Source organism: Macaca fascicularis, chromosome 11 (genome assembly GCF_037993035.2).
Source record: "Macaca fascicularis isolate 582-1 chromosome 11, T2T-MFA8v1.1".
Lineage (NCBI taxonomy): Eukaryota > Metazoa > Chordata > Mammalia > Primates > Cercopithecidae > Macaca > Macaca fascicularis.
This window is the reverse complement of record NC_088385.1, coordinates 77,420,089-77,438,777: the sequence shown is the minus strand read 5'-3', so window position 1 is coordinate 77,438,777 and position 18,689 is coordinate 77,420,089. Positions and strand designations below refer to the sequence as shown.

The following is an 18,689-nucleotide window of genomic DNA, read 5'->3' as shown; positions in this document are numbered from 1 at the left end:
AACTTCTTTTTGTAAAAGATGACTTAATTTATAAGTCATATAATATAATTCTATATGTTATAGAAATAACAATTTACAGATAATAAATATTTTGGGAAATACTGCTATGGGCAATTGGGAGCTATGGATGACATTTAGACAATGGAATCAAGTGACCAGATTTTGTTTTATAGAGCTCCTTGACAGCTATGAGGGGGATGGATCGGAAAAAAGCAAGATTGAAGGCAGGGAGACCAGGAGATACTTGAGTCCTAGTCCAAGACAGCCATGCAAACAGAGAGGCAAGACAGACCCCAGCATATTTTAGGAGACAGAACAGACAGAATATGCTAATATTCAAATGCACAGAAGCTCTACACGGACTGTAGAGCTGTGGCAGCACACCTAACCTAAACAATAGCGGAAAGCTGTCAGGAACACATGAAGGGCATGAGGAGTTTTACAAACCTGTGGTCCATTCAGAAGGAAATAATAAACAGAAAAAGCTGGACTATAAATTAGGAGACCAGGCTGGTCTGAAGTATGTATTTGAGAGCCCTCAGGATGTGCGTAATAAAGTCACAGGAATGAATGAGTCACTCAACAAGGCAGTATCAAGTGAGGATAAAAGAGGGTCAAGTTGAATCCTAGAATTAGCAACATGAAAAGAGGCAGATTAAATGAGCAGGAGATTGGAAAGAGGCCATTGAAGAGGTAGCAGGAAAACCAGAACATTGTGTCCCAGAATCTAAGGGAAGAGAAAACTCGAAAAAAGGATATATAGTCAACAGTTTTTGAATGCTTCAGAGAGGACATGAACAAAAATACCACAATGGGATCACTGGGCTTAGCAACAAGAGGGTCAGTGGTGAGTTTAGCAAGGGCAGTGCTCGAGTTAGGATAGATCACAGTGTACATGACGAGCGTTGAGTTGCAGATGAACATGGAGAAAGTGGTGGTATAATAAACTCTCTCGGAAGTTTGCCTGTCTAAAAAAGAAAAGCAATAGAATAATTGCTAGAGGAGGATACCTAGAACTGACCTTTTTTTAAAAAATAGAAGGGATCTTTAAATCAGTCCGTAGACATTCACTGAAGATCTGCTATGCAAGACACTAGATCTTATAAAGATGGTGAAAAATCCCCATCCCTGCCTTCAGAAAGCTCAGAGTGTGCCAGGTCAAAGAAATCATAAAAAGATGAATTAGTTATATTAATGTACGCAAATGTTGGTAAAAATGATTTCCGTATTTTCCATAATACTTTAGTCCACAGAGTCTTTCGACTCTTGATGGAAAATGATTTTAGAATTTAAGACAATGTTGCTAGCACTAAATGAATCTAACCAATTTGTGCTATCAGTGAACAAACCGCTACATATGCTAACTAAAGACAGCCTCTTCCAAATAGTTAAAAGACTTCTGTCCAGGCCATGTGTTTGTTCTAGGTCAGAAGAAAGGAAATCAGTGCAATAAGCAATTTAGGGCTATCCAGACTGAACCAATCACTGCGTGTGTTCTAATGGCAATGCTGTGGGACCTGAGGGCTTAGTTTTAGACTAAGATGATGATTAATTTTTGTTATGTTGCTAAAACGTTATTTTTTGTAGATCATAATAATTATTGGACATGCAAACTCCAACTCTAAGAAACCCTGAATTTGACTTCTGAATATATACAAGCCCTCGATTTTTAGGATGTACCTACTCTATTAATGCCTCCCTAGGCAGAACTGATTTTGTGATAATACTATTGTTTTCTGAAATATTTTTTCTGGAAAACGTAATATATAGACTATTAAACACAACCCAAGTAACAGTGGTTTAAATAATTTAGAAATGTATATCCCTCTCAAGTATACCTGCCAGGGTTGATATGGCAGCTTTGCCATGTTACACCTCTAGACTCATCTCTCTGGTTACCTCACCATCCCCACGGTATTGCCTTTGCATGCTCTGAGATCCTGATCACCACAATCACATCCCAGGCAGCAAGATGGAATCACAAGCGGTAGAAGGAGAACATCGCTCCTCACTTTAACTTCATGATCTAAAAGTCACACGCATCACTTCCTCTCACGTGCTGTAAGTGAAAACTTAGTCACATGGCCGCAACTAATGCAAGGGATGGTAAGAAGGAAAGTCTTAAGCCATGCATCCTACCAAGTTCCCAGCCAGAATTGGGATCTTATTGCTAAAGAAAGACAGGGATGGTGACTCCTAGGAGACGACTAGCTCTTAAAATACATATTTGGATGTGCGTGTGTGTGCCGTGCATACTATTGTGTACTCCAGCTATTGACAGCAAAAATGCCAGACAGCACTGCGCATGCTTGGCAAGAAGCTTTAAGGGCAGTGTTGTAGCCAGAGGCTCTCAGCAGGAAACCCTCCTCCATGAGATTTTTGCTGGAGTGTATTCAATAAGTGTTGTTTGCTCCACTGTGGCTTCTCCTCCTTGTTTGTTATTTTGTGATCTGCCAAGAGTTTTTGATCAATAGGATTGACGGAAGATATGTATAAACAATGGAATAACTTCACTGTCAGTGTTAAAATTCAGCTCCATGGGTGTTCAAGACCCCTTGGAGGAAAAAAATGAGGTAACAAAAAGCAGTCTAGCAGAGGTCTTTCTACATTACAAAGGGTATAATAGATTTTATGCAGACTGAGAGGTTTTACCAACAAGGGTAGATGTAGTTTTTTGGAAGGGAGGGGAACTAAAGCTTATATTATTTGGAGATGACTCTTTAGGTTTTATTTGATTTTTATTTGAAAATAACAGTGGTATATATGGGGCACAATGTGATGTTTTGATACACGTATACATTGTAGAATGATCAAATCGTGCTAATATTAACATATCCATTACCTCAAATGTTTATTGTTTTTCTTTGTGGTGAGAACATTTAAAATCCCATTATTTCAGCTATTTTGAAATATATAATATTATTATTAAACTATAGACACCATGCTCTATAATAGATCATGAGAACCTATTCCTCCTGACTGAAATTTTGTATCCTTTGACCACCATCTCCCCTTTCCCCATTCACTCCACTCCCCTAGCCTTTGGTATTTCTATGAATTCAACTTTTTTAGATTCAACACATAAAGAAGATCATGTCTGTCTGTGCCTGGCTTATTTCATTTAGCATAATGTCTGTGAAGTCTATCTATGGTGTCACAAATGACATCATTTCCTGCCTTTTTTTTTTTTTTTTTTAGACGGAGTCTCGCTATGTCTCCCAGGCTGGAGTGCAGTGGCGTGATCTCGGCTCACTGCAAGCTCCGCCTCCCGGGTTCACGCCATTCTCCCGCCTCCCAAGTAGCTGAGACTACAGGTGCCCGCCACCACGCCCGGCTAGTTTTTTTTTTGTATTTTTAGTAGAGACGGGGTTTCACCATGTTAGCCAGGATAGTCTCGATCTCCTGACCTCGTGATCCACCCGCCTCGGCCTCCCAAAGTGCTGGGATTACAGGCTTGAGCCACCGCGCCCGGCATTTCCTGCTTTTTAAAGGCGAAATAGAACTCCATTATATATATAGACCGTATTTTTAAAATCCATTCATCTGTTGATGGACACTCCAATTGTTTTCAAACCTTGGCTATTGTAAGTAGTGCTGCAATGAACATAGGAGTGCAGATATCTCTTCAACATACTGACTTCAGTTCCTTTGGATATAAACCCAGAAGTGGAATTGCTGGGTCATATGGTAGTTCACTCATAGTTTTTGAGGAATCTCCATACTGTTTTCCAAAATGGCTGTGCTAATTTACATTCTCACCCACAGCCTACCAGGGCTCTCTTTTCTTCACATCCTTGCCAACATTTATCTCTTATCTTTTTGATAATAGCCATTCTAGCCGGTATAAAGTCATATTCTGGTTTTAATTTGCACTTCTGTGATGATTTGAGATGTGGAACATTTTTTCATAGATCTGTTGAACATTTGTATGTCTTGTTTTCAGAAACATCTGTTCAAATCTTTATCCGTTTTTAGTAGAATTGTTTGTTTTCTTGTTATTGAGTAGTTTGAGTTCCTGATATATTTTGGATATTAGCCCCTTGTTAATGTATGATTTGTAAATATTTTCTCCCAATCTGTGGATTTGCTGTGCAGGAGCTTTTTAGTTTGATGCAATCCCCTGTGTCTATTCTTGCTTTCATTGTGCTTTCAGGGTCATATCCAAGAAATTTTTGCCCATATCAATGGCATGCAGCTTTGCCCTGGAAGGCAGTCTTTAAAAAATGAATACGACATTATGAATACAAAGTAAGATACAAGGTTCTTATTGAAAATGGCTCATGCAAGTGAGGGTCAGTCTGCCCCTGACCAACAATTGTAGGAAATGTAGAGATAGATCTGTTAAGACTCTAGGAGATTTCAGGGAAAATGAAGTGCTTTTGAAAATTTGGTGCTAGCTTCCATCTCCAGAGGGTCTACATTTTGAAAGCTCTGAAGGACAAGACTGAGACTGGATTTGTTTCCAGGATGCTTTAAAGAGGATGGTTTGCTTCAGTAGCGGTAGCCCCAACATATCTCTTTAGGAGGAATTTATAAGTTCAAGGCCCATGTCCCAAAAGATTTCCATGCTGATGAGCATAGGACCACAATTTCTTGTTCACAGTCAGGTTATATCCTGATTCAAACAGTCCTTACCTGTTCCACTGTAAGTATCTCTGCAGTCACCCTACTTCCTTTAGGTCATCTGAAAGGACGTGCTAGGATCTTTTGCAAAGTGTTTTGGTTCAAATAGAATGAGAGCCTGCCTCTATGAATGGGATTCTTGGATGCCACCTAAGGGTCTTCCCACTGATTTCCAGCATTTATTGGCATCTTCTAGACTTCTGTTGCTTCCATATGGCATGATCAGGAGCTACTTTACCTGTGGCTTATAAGATCAGATAAGCATCTTGGTCCTTACAAGTCAATCTAAAGCTTTAAGCAGAATGGGACTTTCTCTTGCCAAAACCACATCACTTATAGCTCATATCTTTCCATCTCTGGATAGAAGCTCCTATTACTTGTTTGTATATGTGCGTGTGTGTATGTGTATATATATATGTGTGTATATATATGTGTATGTGTGTGCGCGTGCGCACGTGCATGTGTGTACGTACATATATATTTATATACACATATATATTCTTTATTTCAAATATCCTAGTGACAAACTAGCAAAATTTTACCATATATTTTCAACATAATCTTTGATAATGGCCTTGTTAAGTTCTAAGTTTGGTAATCTGGTTTCAACTCTCTGCTTCATTTTTTACTGTGTGACCTTGGGTAAGTTACTTAACTTCTCTGTGCTGCAATTTCCTAATCTAAATAAAGAGACTGTTAATGGTACATACTTTATAGAATTGTAATGATTAAGTGACGTAAGGCATAAAATGCTGTTAGCTGCTCTACCGGACACATATAGGAGTCAACAATGAGTGCAATGACAATAACAGTGATAATGATGTCACTCCAGAGTTTTGTGACTGACTCCTTATTGGTCCCTATATTACCTATTTATTGCTGTGGGACAAATTACCCCAGAATTTAGTGGCTTAAAACAATACACATTTATATCTCACAATTTCTGTGTGCCGGAAATTGGGGAGTGGCTTAGTTGAGTGTCTGGCCCAAGGTCTTTCATGAGATTTCGATTGAGTTGTTGGCCATGCCTTCAGTCAGCTGAACGCTTGGCTGGCACTGAGGGATCTGCTTCCAAGAGGACTTACCATATGCTATTAGCTGGAGGCCTCAGTTCCCCACTATTTCTCTCTTCATTGGGCTGCTTGAGTGCCCTCAAAATATGGCCATTAGCTTCCTCCAGAGCTAGCAACTCAACAAAGAGAGCAAGGAGGAAACTGCAATACCCTTTATGACCTAGTCACACAACATCTTTTCTGCCATATTCTATTTATTGAAAGCAAGTCTTTGATTTCTGCCCACATTCAAGATGAGGGGAATTAGTGTCTACTACATTCTTCTAGAAGGAGTGTCAGATAATTGGATGCTACATTTTTAAACCATCACTGTCCTCATGGGCTGGTTAGTCTTTTTCTGAAACTAATTATGGCCTTTATTATCTTTAACCCCAGCTATATGTAAAGTGAAATTTAAAACACTTTGGTTTGCCAAGTCCTGTTAAATTTTTAATTATTTTTAACTCCCATTTACATATATTCTATGAAACTTTCTTCCTCTAGTACTTCCTACCTCACCTCCTCTTTGATTGTCTCAGTTTTGGTGGGGAATGTAAGAAACTATATTTACCCAGATGATGCTCAACGATTGTGTGTTTCTAAAAAAATATGGGAGTGGGAGAAGTTTTTCTTTGCTGCACCCCTGTTTTTACACCACATGCCACTGAGAAAGGAAGCTGAAAAGCATTGAATTTGCTGTTTTTCAAAAAAGTAACTAAGCAACCACAATGATACAACATTTTGTATTTTAGTTGTCAGTTTACACGGCTATCTTCACATGAGAGCAGCAGCGTAGCATAGTGGCTAATGGTATTCTAGTGTTAGTGTGGATTCAAAGCCTGACTCCTTTACCTACTTCTCGGCTGTGTAAATTTGGTCAAATTATTTAACCTATCTCAGTTTCCTATCTGAAAAATGGGGAAGGAGTCTTACCCATTATCTTAGGTACTTTTATTAAAGTTACATGAAAATTAAATGACAAAATATCTGTAAAGCATTGAGAACAGAGTCTGACATCTAATAAACAAAAAACATATGTTGTTTGTTATTTTATGAACAGACTGAAGACTCACTGAAATGAATCATAGTTTTTGTTTTGATTTGTTTCATTTTTGTTTTTGAGACAGGTCTCCCTCTGTTGTCCAGGCTGGAGGGCAATGGCACAATCTCGGCTCACCGCAGCCTTCGCCTCTTGGGTTCAAGCAATTCTCATGCCTCAGTCTCCCAAGTAGCTGGAACCACAGACATGAGCCACCATGCCTGGCTCATTTATTTATTTATTTATTTATTGAGATGAGGTCTCACTACGTTGCCTAGGCTTGAACTCCTGGGCTCAAGGGATCCTCCTGCCTCAAGCTCCCAAAGTGCTGAGATTACAGCCTAAGCCACTGTGCCCAGGCTTGAAATGAATCAGGTTTATCTTTATCTTTGCAAGCTCCCTCTTCCCCTGGCTTGCCTATCCTCACACAGATAGCACATAATAGATTATTAATCTCATCCATCTCGGAAGATCAGGAGATCTGGCCAGGACATAATGGTCAGACAAGGTGAGGTTGAGACCTGAGGGTCTAAATGAGATGAGATAGTAAAATATAAATAATTGGTAGAGTATAACCTGATTTACATCCATAGGGAAAGGAGAGAGACAGGAGTGAGGAGACCTGGTACAAATTCCAAATCCAAAGTATAAGAGTGGCAGCATAAATGAGAAATGGGGTCGAGAACCAGAACAGATGAGAAATGGCCTGAAATATAAACTCATCATCTCAGGCTTATGGATGAGCTTTATGTCAGGAGTGAAGATGGGCCCAAATGTCCCTCAATAAACACATATAGATCAAGCAATGGACACCAAAGACAAACATGGACATGCACCAGATAATCAATACATAATGGGTTTCTGCTTACTGGTTATTGGCATTTTAAGGAACTTTAAAAAGAGTAAGACTGTTTAATGTATTCTTTTTTGTTTTCTTCATTAGATCCCCTCAGCAGAGTGTGTTTAAGACCAAAAAATGTAACTGATTCATTGAGCACCTACATTAATGCTAATTATATTAGGGTAAGTAAATAAGTACAAATTTCTTTCTGATTATTTTCTATTTGGAATTGTTGGTTTTATTTTGTTTTTCCTAGAGTAGATTAAGCTTGGTTTAACTTGATTACCAGCAAGATTTCATTTTGTCTGGTTTTTTATCTTAGTCATAATCAACATTGTTGATGGGTCTTTTATGATGACTTTCCTTGTACGGTGAGTCTCTGGCAACAGTGCTCTCTATGGGCACTCTGCTAGAGACTGGGCATTACAACCCTCAATATCACGTGCTATCCTTAACTTGCTGCCAAGTTAATGATATTAAGGATATTGTTAACTAGAAATTGTTGTACTAGAATCAATGAAGCCATAACCTGTGTTGCTTTTGTAAGCACAGCTATTTCATTGAAGATCTTTCACCTAAACTTTCACTGCAAGGCATGAACTTAAAAACCAATATTTTTGTATCTTTACTCCATGTAGGGCTACAGTGGCAAGGAGAAAGCCTTCATTGCCACGCAGGGCCCCATGATCAACACTGTGGATGATTTCTGGCAGATGGTTTGGCAGGAAGACAGCCCTGTGATTGTTATGATCACAAAACTCAAAGAAAAAAATGAGGTATGATCTTTAATCAAGTTCTGAATGTTATACATGTTCTGTTGCTATAGAAGAGATATGGTATAAGTAAAATTGCCATGGACTTAGATTTAAGATGGAAACTTTGAGACATTTAAAGGCTAAGTCACTTAATACATCCCAAATATAATAACTGCTATTATCCTATGAATGTCAACTTTCTTTCAGACAAGTCAATATACTTGGCATATACATATCTAATTTGTACCCACAAAAGAAATAAGGGGGTCATGAATTATCACCCTAATGTATAGGCAGGCAAATAAAACCTTATTCACATCCCGAATCATTTTTGAACACCTACTATGTGACAGGTACTACTCTAGTCATTGGGGATATAATAGTAAACAAAACACACCAAGATCTCTGCCCTTGGTAGATTTTAACTTTCTAGTGGGAGAAGACAAACAAAAATACTGCACATAATAAACTTATAAATAGTGTAATATATGAGAAGAGATTAAATGCTATAGGAAAGAAAGTAGAGCAGGCTAAGTGGAATGGGTATACCGGGCAGTAAGGAGGTGGTGTTGGGGAATTGCAGATTGCATTATTAAAGAGGGTGGGCAAGGTGAGTCTCATTAAGAAAATGAGATTCAAGGGCAGTTACAGAAACCAGTCAACTTTCTCAATATCTTCATAATAAGAAATCCAAGAAAGAAAGAATTTGATTTCATATCCATACTAGTAGTCTTTTCTAAGGATTTAGCTTACAGAATACTTACTCTGTATTTTGCATTATAAAAACACAATTGTAATATTCCTGAGGGCTGATATTCGAGGTACCGCTTACATTTTAGGACAACTTACTGGGATAATTTACAGTCTAATTTTCATCAGCATTTTTGTGTTTGTTTTCTTGTCGAAAATATTGTACCAGGGCTTCACCATGACAGTAAGAATTTAAGAAAATGGAGCATTCCTTTATAAGCCTTTGGTGATTATAATCCTTGAGTGCAGCATAATCCTGCTCATAAAACAGCAATTTATACATGTTTTAAAGTTTGTTATTTTCTTATATTTTTGCTACAATACATACAACATTTTTTTTCCTGAAATTTATTCTGGAAAAATAGTGTATTTTTGGCCAGTAGATAAAGTTATATACTCGATTCACTACATGGCTTACTAACTAAGTACACTTCTATGAATCTGATATTAAAGCCTAAGGTGGCATTATAAAAATAACCCCTAATATTCTCAAGCTGTTTCCCACACAGTGTCAATCTATCAACATATTAAGTCACTGACAATTCCTTCACAGTTGTTTAATATGCATGACATTTTTATGATAGAAAAGATTTTTCAAGTTTAAAAGGTGTATTCTCTGTATGTATACATTTGTGCATTCCTACATAGAACTTATGTAATACGGTCGACTAGATAACCTGAAAAACTTCCCACTACAAAACCAGTTATACTGTGCAGAATATGAAACGGTGTGCAAAGCAGAGCTTTTAAAAAAAAAGTAAAGGAAATCCCAGTGGCTAATGAAAAGAGACTAAAAGGCATAAAACCAGAAAAGTAAACATATTGTAATAGTAATACAAGAACTAGAGACAAAGCCTGATCTTGCAGGAGCCAGGTGTTGGAATTGAGACTTTAGGTAAAGTGAGCACCTTCAAAGGCAATGCCCTCAGATAAAAAGTGAACCACAAAAATAAATCTGCCTACTAAAATAGCACGATGCTGAGAAATTCACCTAAGTCTGGCCTTCTTATGGTATAAACAAAAAGGCTCTCTTGAGTATTTAAAGCTGAGAAACCTCAGAATTCAAAAATCAAGAAATACCAAGTGAAGTCATTAACATAAAAAGTAATACTAGTTTGGCAACGCCCTATGATACTTCACAGAAACGAAGGCAAAAACTTTCTAATGCACATACTCTCAGCATATACCTCATAGGTTTCCATAGAAAAGCCCAGCCAGGGCAAAGCAAGAGAGCCGACTAGAAAAGCTTAATGCTCATACTGCCCACCAAAAAAAGAGCCAAAACAACAAATAAGAAAGTACGTTTGTACTGGAGTGTTTGAGGGAGTGCACTGGAATACAGCAGGAGAGAGAGACAGAAAATCCTGTGGGACAAGGAGACCTTTAGTGAGGGTCACATAGAGAAGAGAATGAAACACCCTGCCTCTGCCGCACCGCCATCTCCCCCGCCGGGATTAGCTCAGAACAAGAAGGTGCATCCAGTGGGACTAGGCAAGCAAGAGGCGCCAGCAGCCCCCATTAATGTCGCAGACATCTGCACTCTTTGTTGCTGAGAATCCTCCAGTTCCTAGAGACCCTGAGTCCAGTTTAGGGAGCTGCCTGACAGCCACATGGCTGCTCTGCCCCAGAGAAGGAAGTCACGTTGTATGCCCTCATCCCTGTGACCCAAGCTGCAGCTATATGATGCCATTTTGAAACCAGAGCCACAGCTAGAGTACAGCCTGTTCTAGGAGCCAGTAGCCACCATCTCTTTTCATTCCTGAAGCTACACGGCCATAACACTACCTTCACACACAGTAGTACACCATTCCCTTGCTGAGTTGCTACAGCTCCCTACCCCCTGGGAACAAGCTCCCTAGGAGGTGTTCCACCTTTCACATCCTAGTGACTGCAGTACCCTGAACCTGTCTCTCAGAGCCTAGATCCAGTGCCCCATCCTTGGAGCCCATATAGCACCTTGCCCTCAAAGGAACAGACAATCTTGCTAAGCAGAGAAACCAAGTCCAAACTGGTCTCATGCACAGTCAGCATGCTCACCAGCAAGCAGCACGATTCCAAAGGAAGCCACACCCAAACCAGTGGACCAGCCCCTGCATGCCCCTGGTACACTCAACAGTTGGCTGCACTACTTCTAAGGATACCCCAACCTGAGCTGGCAGACCTGTCCACATATGCCACCAGTAAGCTCACCAGCTGGGCATGTCATTTTCAGGGGACTTTTGCTCTGAGTTGGCAAGCCAAGCCTCATGCTTGCCAGCCAAGTACACTGCCCCCAGAGGAGCCCTAACCCAAGCTGACAGACTGGCTGCTGAATGCTCACCAGCCATGTATGCATCTCACAGTGGGTCCCCACCTTAACCAGTGGACTTGTTCTTGTGCTCACATACCCCTTGTGTCCAGGGGTGACCTGTCCTGAGCCAGCAAACTAGCCACACCAAGGCCCTCAGAGGTATCAATAAAGTTGACTATAGCTTAAAAAACTACAGAGACTACACTACTGCACCCACATAGAACAAAAGCCAGTGTACTCTACCCAACCAACACCCTTAGACACATCTGCTGGTGAAAGTGATTCCCTTCAAAAGCCACTCCCTAAAATTAAAAGAGTTGACCATTCCATTAGATGCACAAATATCAACACAGGGATACAAGATACATGAAAAAGCAAAGAAAAATGACACCATCAAAGAAGCAGAAGAATCCTCCAGTAACTGACGCCCAAGAAATGGAAATTTATAAATTTCCTGAAAAGGAATTTAAAATAATGACCTGAAGGAAATTATGAATTGTGGATGGGGGAGGAGAAAAGTCTAGAATATTTGTATGTGACCAAAGTTAAGTTGTTATCAGCTTAAAATATTCTAAGTTCTTTTTATGTAAGCCCCAGAATAACCAAAAAGAAAAAAATTACAGCAGATACACAAATGAAAAAGAGAAATGAATCAAAGCTTATCACTATGGAAAACCACCGAGTCACAAAGAGAAACAATAAGAGTAGAAGAAAGAAACAAAATATCTAGAAAACAGTTAACAAAATGGCAGGAGTAAGTTCTTATCTGTCAATAATAATCTTGAATGGAAATGGATTAAATTTTCCAATTAAAAGATATAGAGTGGCCAAATGCGGGGGAAAAAAAAGCAAGACTCACCTATACAATGTCTACAAGAAATTCACTTCACATGTAAAGACATATAGACTGAAAGTGAAGGGATGAAAAATTGATATCACATGCAAATGTAAACTAAAAGAGACCAGGAGTAGCTTCACTTATACCAGATAAAATAGACTTCAAATCAAAAATCACAAAAAAGCACAAAGAAGATCATTATATAATGATACATGGGTTACTTCAGCAAAAACAAAAAAATTGTAAATATGTATCCACCTAACACTAGAGTACCCAAATATAAAAAGCAGTTATTTATTAGATTAAAGAAAGCAATAGACTGCAATATAGTAATAATCATGAACTTCAACTTCAACACCCCACTCTCAGCAATGGACAGATCATCCAGACAGAAAATAAACAAAGAAACATTGGATTTAAACCACACAATAGACCAATTGGACCTAACAGATATTTACAGAACATTTCACCCAACAACTGCAGAATACACATTTTTCTTAATAGCACAAGACAAGCCTTAACAAATTTTAAAAGATCAAAGTCATTTTAAATATGTTTTCTGACCACAATGTTATAAAACTAGAAATCAACAACAGGAAGAAATTCAGAAACTTTACAAATACATGAGAATTAAACAATATGCTCCTAAAGAACCAATGGATCAGTGAAGACTTTAAAAGGGAAATTTAAAAATTCCTTGAGACAAATAGGAAGACAACATATCAAAGTCTTTGAAATGCAGAAAAAGCAGTTCTAAAAGGGAAGTTTATATCAATAAATGCTTACATGTATTGAAATGGAAGAGAAAGATGACAACCTAATGACATACCTCAAGGAACTACAAAAACAAGAACAGGCTGGGCAGCATGGCTCACGCTTGTAATCCCAGCACTTTGGGAGGCTGAAGCAGGCAATCACTTGAGGTCAGGAGTTCGAGACCAGCCTGGCCAACATGGTGAAACCCTATCTCTACTAAAAATACAAAAATTAGCTGGGCCTGGTGGTACACACCTGTAATCTCAGGTACTCGGGAGGCTGAGGCAAAAGAATCAATTGAACCAAGGAGACAGAGGCTGCAGTGAGCCGAGATCATGCCACTGCACTCCAGCTTGGGCAACTGGGAGACAGAGAGAGAGAGACTCCATCTCAAAAAAAAAAAAAAAAAAAAAAAAAAAAAAGGACAAGAACAAACTAAACCCAAAATTAGTAGAAGGAAGTAATTAAGAAAGATCAAAGCATACATAAATGAAATACAGGCAGAAAAATACAAAACATCAAAAGATCATGTTTGAAAACAAAACTGATGAAACTTTAGATGCCGCAGAAATACAAAGAATTATAAAAGGCTATTGTGAACAATAATATACCAACAAATTGGATAATCTAAAAAAAAAAGAATAAATTCCTGGACACATGCAACCTTCCAAGATTGAACAATGAAGAAATAGAAAATCTGAAAACACCAATGAGTGAGGAAATTAAATCAGTAACAGAACATATCTTGGCCGGGTGCTGTGGCTCATGCCTGTAATCTCAGCACTTTGGCAGGCTGAGGCGGGCAGATCACCTAAGGTTGGGAGTTCCACACCAGCCTGACCAACATGGTGAAACCCCATCTCTACTAAAAATACAAAAATTAGCTGGGCTTGCTGGTGCGTGCCTGTAATCCCAGCTACCTGGGAAGCTGAGGCAGGAGAATCACTTGAACCCAGGACTGGGAGGTTGCAGTAAGCCAAGATCATGCCACTGTAATCCAGTCTGGGTGACAGAGCAAAACTCCATCTCAAAAAAAAAAAAAAAAAAGTACCCCATTGAAGAAAAAACCCAGGACCTGATGGTTTCACCAATGAATTCTACCAAACTTTTAAAGAACTAATACCAATTCTCCTCAAACTATTCATGAAAATTGAAGAGGAGAGAATATATCCAAAGTCATTCTACAAGGCCAGCATTACCCTAGCACCCAAACCAGAACTCAACCAAAAAAGAAACTACAGGTCACTCTGATATATATGCAAAAATGCTCATAAAATATTAGTAAACCAAAATCAATAGCACATTAAAAACATCATCCACTATGACCAAGGGAATTCATCCCAGAGATGCAAGAATAGGTCAGTTTATACAAACCAATAAATATGATACACCACATTAACAGAATGAAGGATAAAATCCATATCATCGTTTCAATAGATGAAGAAAAATAATTTGACAAAAGTCATCCCTTCATGTTAAGAACTGTCAACAAATTAGATATAGAAGGTATGTACCTCAACCCTAAAAAGTCCATATATGACAAATCCACAACAAATATCATACTGAATGTGGAAAAGTTGAAAGCTCTTCTCCTAAGATCTGGGATAAGGATATCCACTTTCACTACTTCTATTCAACATAGTACTGGTGGTCCTAGCCAGAGTAATCAGGCAAGAGAAAGAAATAAAAGGCAAAATTGGAAAGGAGGGGCGTCAAACTATCCCTGTTTGCAGATCATATGATCATATATATGGAAAACCCTACACACTTCACCAAAACTTGTTATAACTAATAGACAAATTTAGTAAAGTTGAAGGATACAAATTTAAAATTCAGAAATGAGTAGCATTTGTATATGCTAATGGTGAGCTAGCTAAAAACGAAATCAAGAAAACAATTCCATTTATAATTGCTACCAAAAAACAAAGATACCTAAAAAGAAATCTAACCAAAGAAGTGAAATATCTTTTATACTGAAAACTATAAAACATTGATGAAGGAAATTATAGCGAACACAATTAAACAGAAATATATCCTGTGTTCATGGAGTGGAATAATTAATATTGTTAAAATGTCCATACTACCCTAAACAATCAATAGATTCAACGCATTCCCTATCAAAATACCAATAATATTCTTCATGGAAAAAAATTTTTAATCCTAAAATGTGTATGAAACAACAAAAGACCTTTACTAGCCAAATCATTCTTGAGAAAAAAAAAAAAACAAAACTGGAGGCATCATACTACCTAACTTCAAAATATGCTATAAAGTTATACTATCGAAAACAACATGGTACTGGCAAAAAAACAAACACATAGACCAGTGGAATGGAACATAGAGCCCAGAAATAAGAAAAGATTTTGAATATTCTCACTACAAACAACAAATAATAAATGTTTGAGGTGATGGATATACTGATTACCTTTATTTGATCATTAACCCATATATGCATGCATTGAAGTGTCACATTATACCCCATGAATATGTACAATTCTGTGTCAATTAAAATAAAATAAATAAACTCTCAGCAAACATAAGCTTACAATCAAAATTATGAGGCATACAAGCAAACAATAAAAACTACGAGAAAAAATCAGAAGCAGCAACAGTTAAATAGATTCACAGGAATTAAAATAATTGAAATAATAAATGTAGGCTACTTTTTTAAATAATTAAGCACAAAAAGCACAAAAAATTTGACACAGGAACAAGTTACTATCCAAAAAGGCTATGAAAGATGGCCGAATAGGAAGAGCTCCAGTCTGCAGTTCCCAGCGTGAGTGACGCAGAAGATGGGTGATTTCTGCATTTCCAACTGAGGTACTGGGTTCATCTCACTGGGGCTAGTCAGACAGTGGGTGCAGCCCACGGAGCAGGGCAGGGCATCGCCTCACCTGGGAAGCGCAAGGGGACAGGGAATTCCCTTTCCTAGCAAAGGGAAGCCGTGACAGATGGTACCTGGAAAATAGGGTCACTCCCACCCTAATACTGCACTTTTCCAACGGCCTTAGCAAATGGCACACCAGGTGATTATATCCCATGCCTGGCTCAGAGGGTCCCAGGCCCACAGAGCCTCACTCACTGCTAGCAAAGCAGTCCGAGATCGAACTGCAAGGCAGCAGCGAGGCTGGGGGAGGGGTGTCCCCCATTGCTGAGGCTTGAGTAGGTAAACAAAGCAGCCAGGAAGTTCAAACTGGGTGGAGCCCACTGCAGCTCAAGAAGGCCTGCCTGCCGTTCTCTGTAGACTTCACCTCTGGGGACAGGGCATAGCTGAACAAATGGCAGCAGAAACTTGTGCAGATTTAAATGTCCCTGTCTGACAACTTTGAAGAGAGTAGTGGTTCTCCCAGCACGGAGTTGGAGATCTGAGAATGGACAGACTGCCTCCTCAAGTGGGTCCCTGACCCCTGAGTAGCCTAACTGGGAGATACCTCCCAGTAGGGCCCAACTGACACCTCATACAGCTGGGTGCCCCTCTGAGACGAAGCTTCCAGAGGAAGGATCAGGCAGCAACATTTGCCGTTCTGCAATATTTGCTGTTCTGCAGCCTCCACTGGTGATACCCAGACAGAGGGTCTGGAGTGGACCTCTAGCTAACAGGGTCTAGACTGGACCTCCAGCACACTCCAACAGACTAGCAGTGAGGGTCCTGACTGTTAGAAGGAAAACTAACAAACAGAAAGGACATCCACAGCAAACCCCCATCTGTACATCACCATCATCAAAGACCAAAGGTAGATAAAACCACAAAGATGGGGAGAAACCAGAGCAGAAAAGCTGAAAATTCAAAAAATCAGAACGCCTCTTCTCCTCCAAAGGAACGCAGCTCCTCACCAGCAATGGAACAAAGCTGGATGGAGAATGACTGACGAGTTGAGAGAAGGCGGCTTCAGACGATCAGTAATAAACTTCTCCAAGCTAAAGGAGGATGTTCGAACCCATGCGAAGAAGCTAAAAACCTTGAAAAACCATTAGACAAATGGCTAACTAGAATAAACAGTATAGAGAAGTCCTTAAATGACCTGATGGAGCTGAAAACCACGGCACGAGAACTATGTGACTCATGCACAGGCTTCAGTAGCCGATTTGATCAAGTGAAAGAAAGGGTATCAGTGATTGAAGATCAAATGAATGAAATGAAGCAAGAAGAGAAGTTTAGAGAAAAAAAGAGTAAAAAGAAATGAACAAAGCCTGCAAGAAGTATGGGAGTATGTGAAAAGACCAAATCTACATCTGATTGGTGTACCTGAAAGTGATGGGGAAAATGGAACCAAGTTGGAAAACACTCTTCAGGATATTATCCAGGACAGCTTCCCCAACCTAATGAGGCAGGCCAACATTCAAATTCAGGAAATACAGAGAATACCACAAAGATATGCCTTGTGAAGAGCAATCCCAAGACAGATTCACCAAAGTTGAAATGAAGGAAAAAATGTTAAGAGCAGCCAGAGAGAAAGTTTGGATTACCAACAAAGGGAAGTCCATCAAATTAACATTGTATCTTTTGGCAGAAACTCTATAAGCCAGAAAAGAGTGGGGGCCAATATTCAACATTCTTAAAGAAAAGAATTTTCAACCCAGAATTTCATATCCAGCCAAACTAAGTTTCGTAAGTGAAGGAGAAATAAAATCCTTTACAGACAAACAAATGCTGAGAGATTTTGTCACCACCAGGCCTGCCTTACAAGAGCTCCTGAAGGAAGCACTAAACATGGAAAGAAACAACCAGTACCAGCCACTGCAAAAACATGCCAAATTGTAAAGACCATCGATGCTAGGAAGAAACTGCACCATCTAACAAGCAAAATAACTAGCTGATATCATAATGACAGGATCAAATTCACACATAACAATATTAACCTTAAATGTAAATGGGCTAAATGCTCCAATTAAAAGACACAGACTGGCAAATTGGATAAAGAGTCAACACCCATCAGTGTGCTGTATTCAGGAGACCCATCTCACATGCAGAGACAAACATAGGCTCAAAATAAAGGGATGGAGGAAGATCTAACAAGCAAATGGAAAACAAAAAAAAGTAGGGGTTATAATCCTAGTCTCTGATAAAACAGACTTTAAACCAATGAAGATCAAAAGAGACAAAGAAGGCCATTACATAATGGTAAAGAGATCAATTCAACAAGAAGAGCCTAACTATCCTAAATATATATGCCCCCAATACAGGAGCACCCAGATTCTTAGAGCAAGTCCCTAGAGACCTACAAAGAGATTTAGATTCCCACACAATAATAATGGGAGACTTTAACACCCCACTGTCAACGTTAGACAGATCAACGAGACAGAAAGTTAACAAGGATATCCAGGAATTGAACTCACCTCTGCACCAAGCAGACCTAATAGACATCTATAGAACTCTTCACCCCAAATCAACAGAATATACATTCTTTTCAGCACCACATCACACTTATTTGAAAATTGACCACATAGTTGGAAGGAAAGCACTCCTCAGCAAATGTACAAGAACAGAAATTATAACAAACTGTCTCTCAGACCACAGTGCAATCAAACTAGAACTGAGGACTAAGAAACTCACTCAAAACCTCTCAACTACATGGAAACTGAACAACCTGCTCCTGAATGACTACTGGGTACATAACGAAATGAAGGCAGAAATAGAGATGTTCTTTGAAACCAATGAGAACAAAGACACAACACACCAGAATCTCTAGGACACATTTAAAGCAGTGTGTAGAGGGAAATTTATAGCACTAAATGCCCACA

The 18,689-nt window shown here is 39.0% G+C and overlaps 1 protein-coding gene across 4 annotated transcripts in view; it reads left to right on the top strand.

The window, feature by feature from the left end:
* Positions 1–18,689, top strand: part of PTPRR (protein tyrosine phosphatase receptor type R) — a 278,487-nt gene that overhangs the window by 217,970 nt on the left and 41,828 nt on the right. For all 4 annotated transcript variants that reach the window (XM_005571532.4, XM_005571534.4, XM_045365610.2 and 1 more), the window contains 2 exons: positions 7,658–7,737; positions 8,194–8,331. In XM_005571532.4, coding sequence (XP_005571589.3) covers positions 7,658–7,737; positions 8,194–8,331 — 218 coding nt within the window. The remainder of the gene's footprint in view (positions 1–7,657; positions 7,738–8,193; positions 8,332–18,689) is intronic.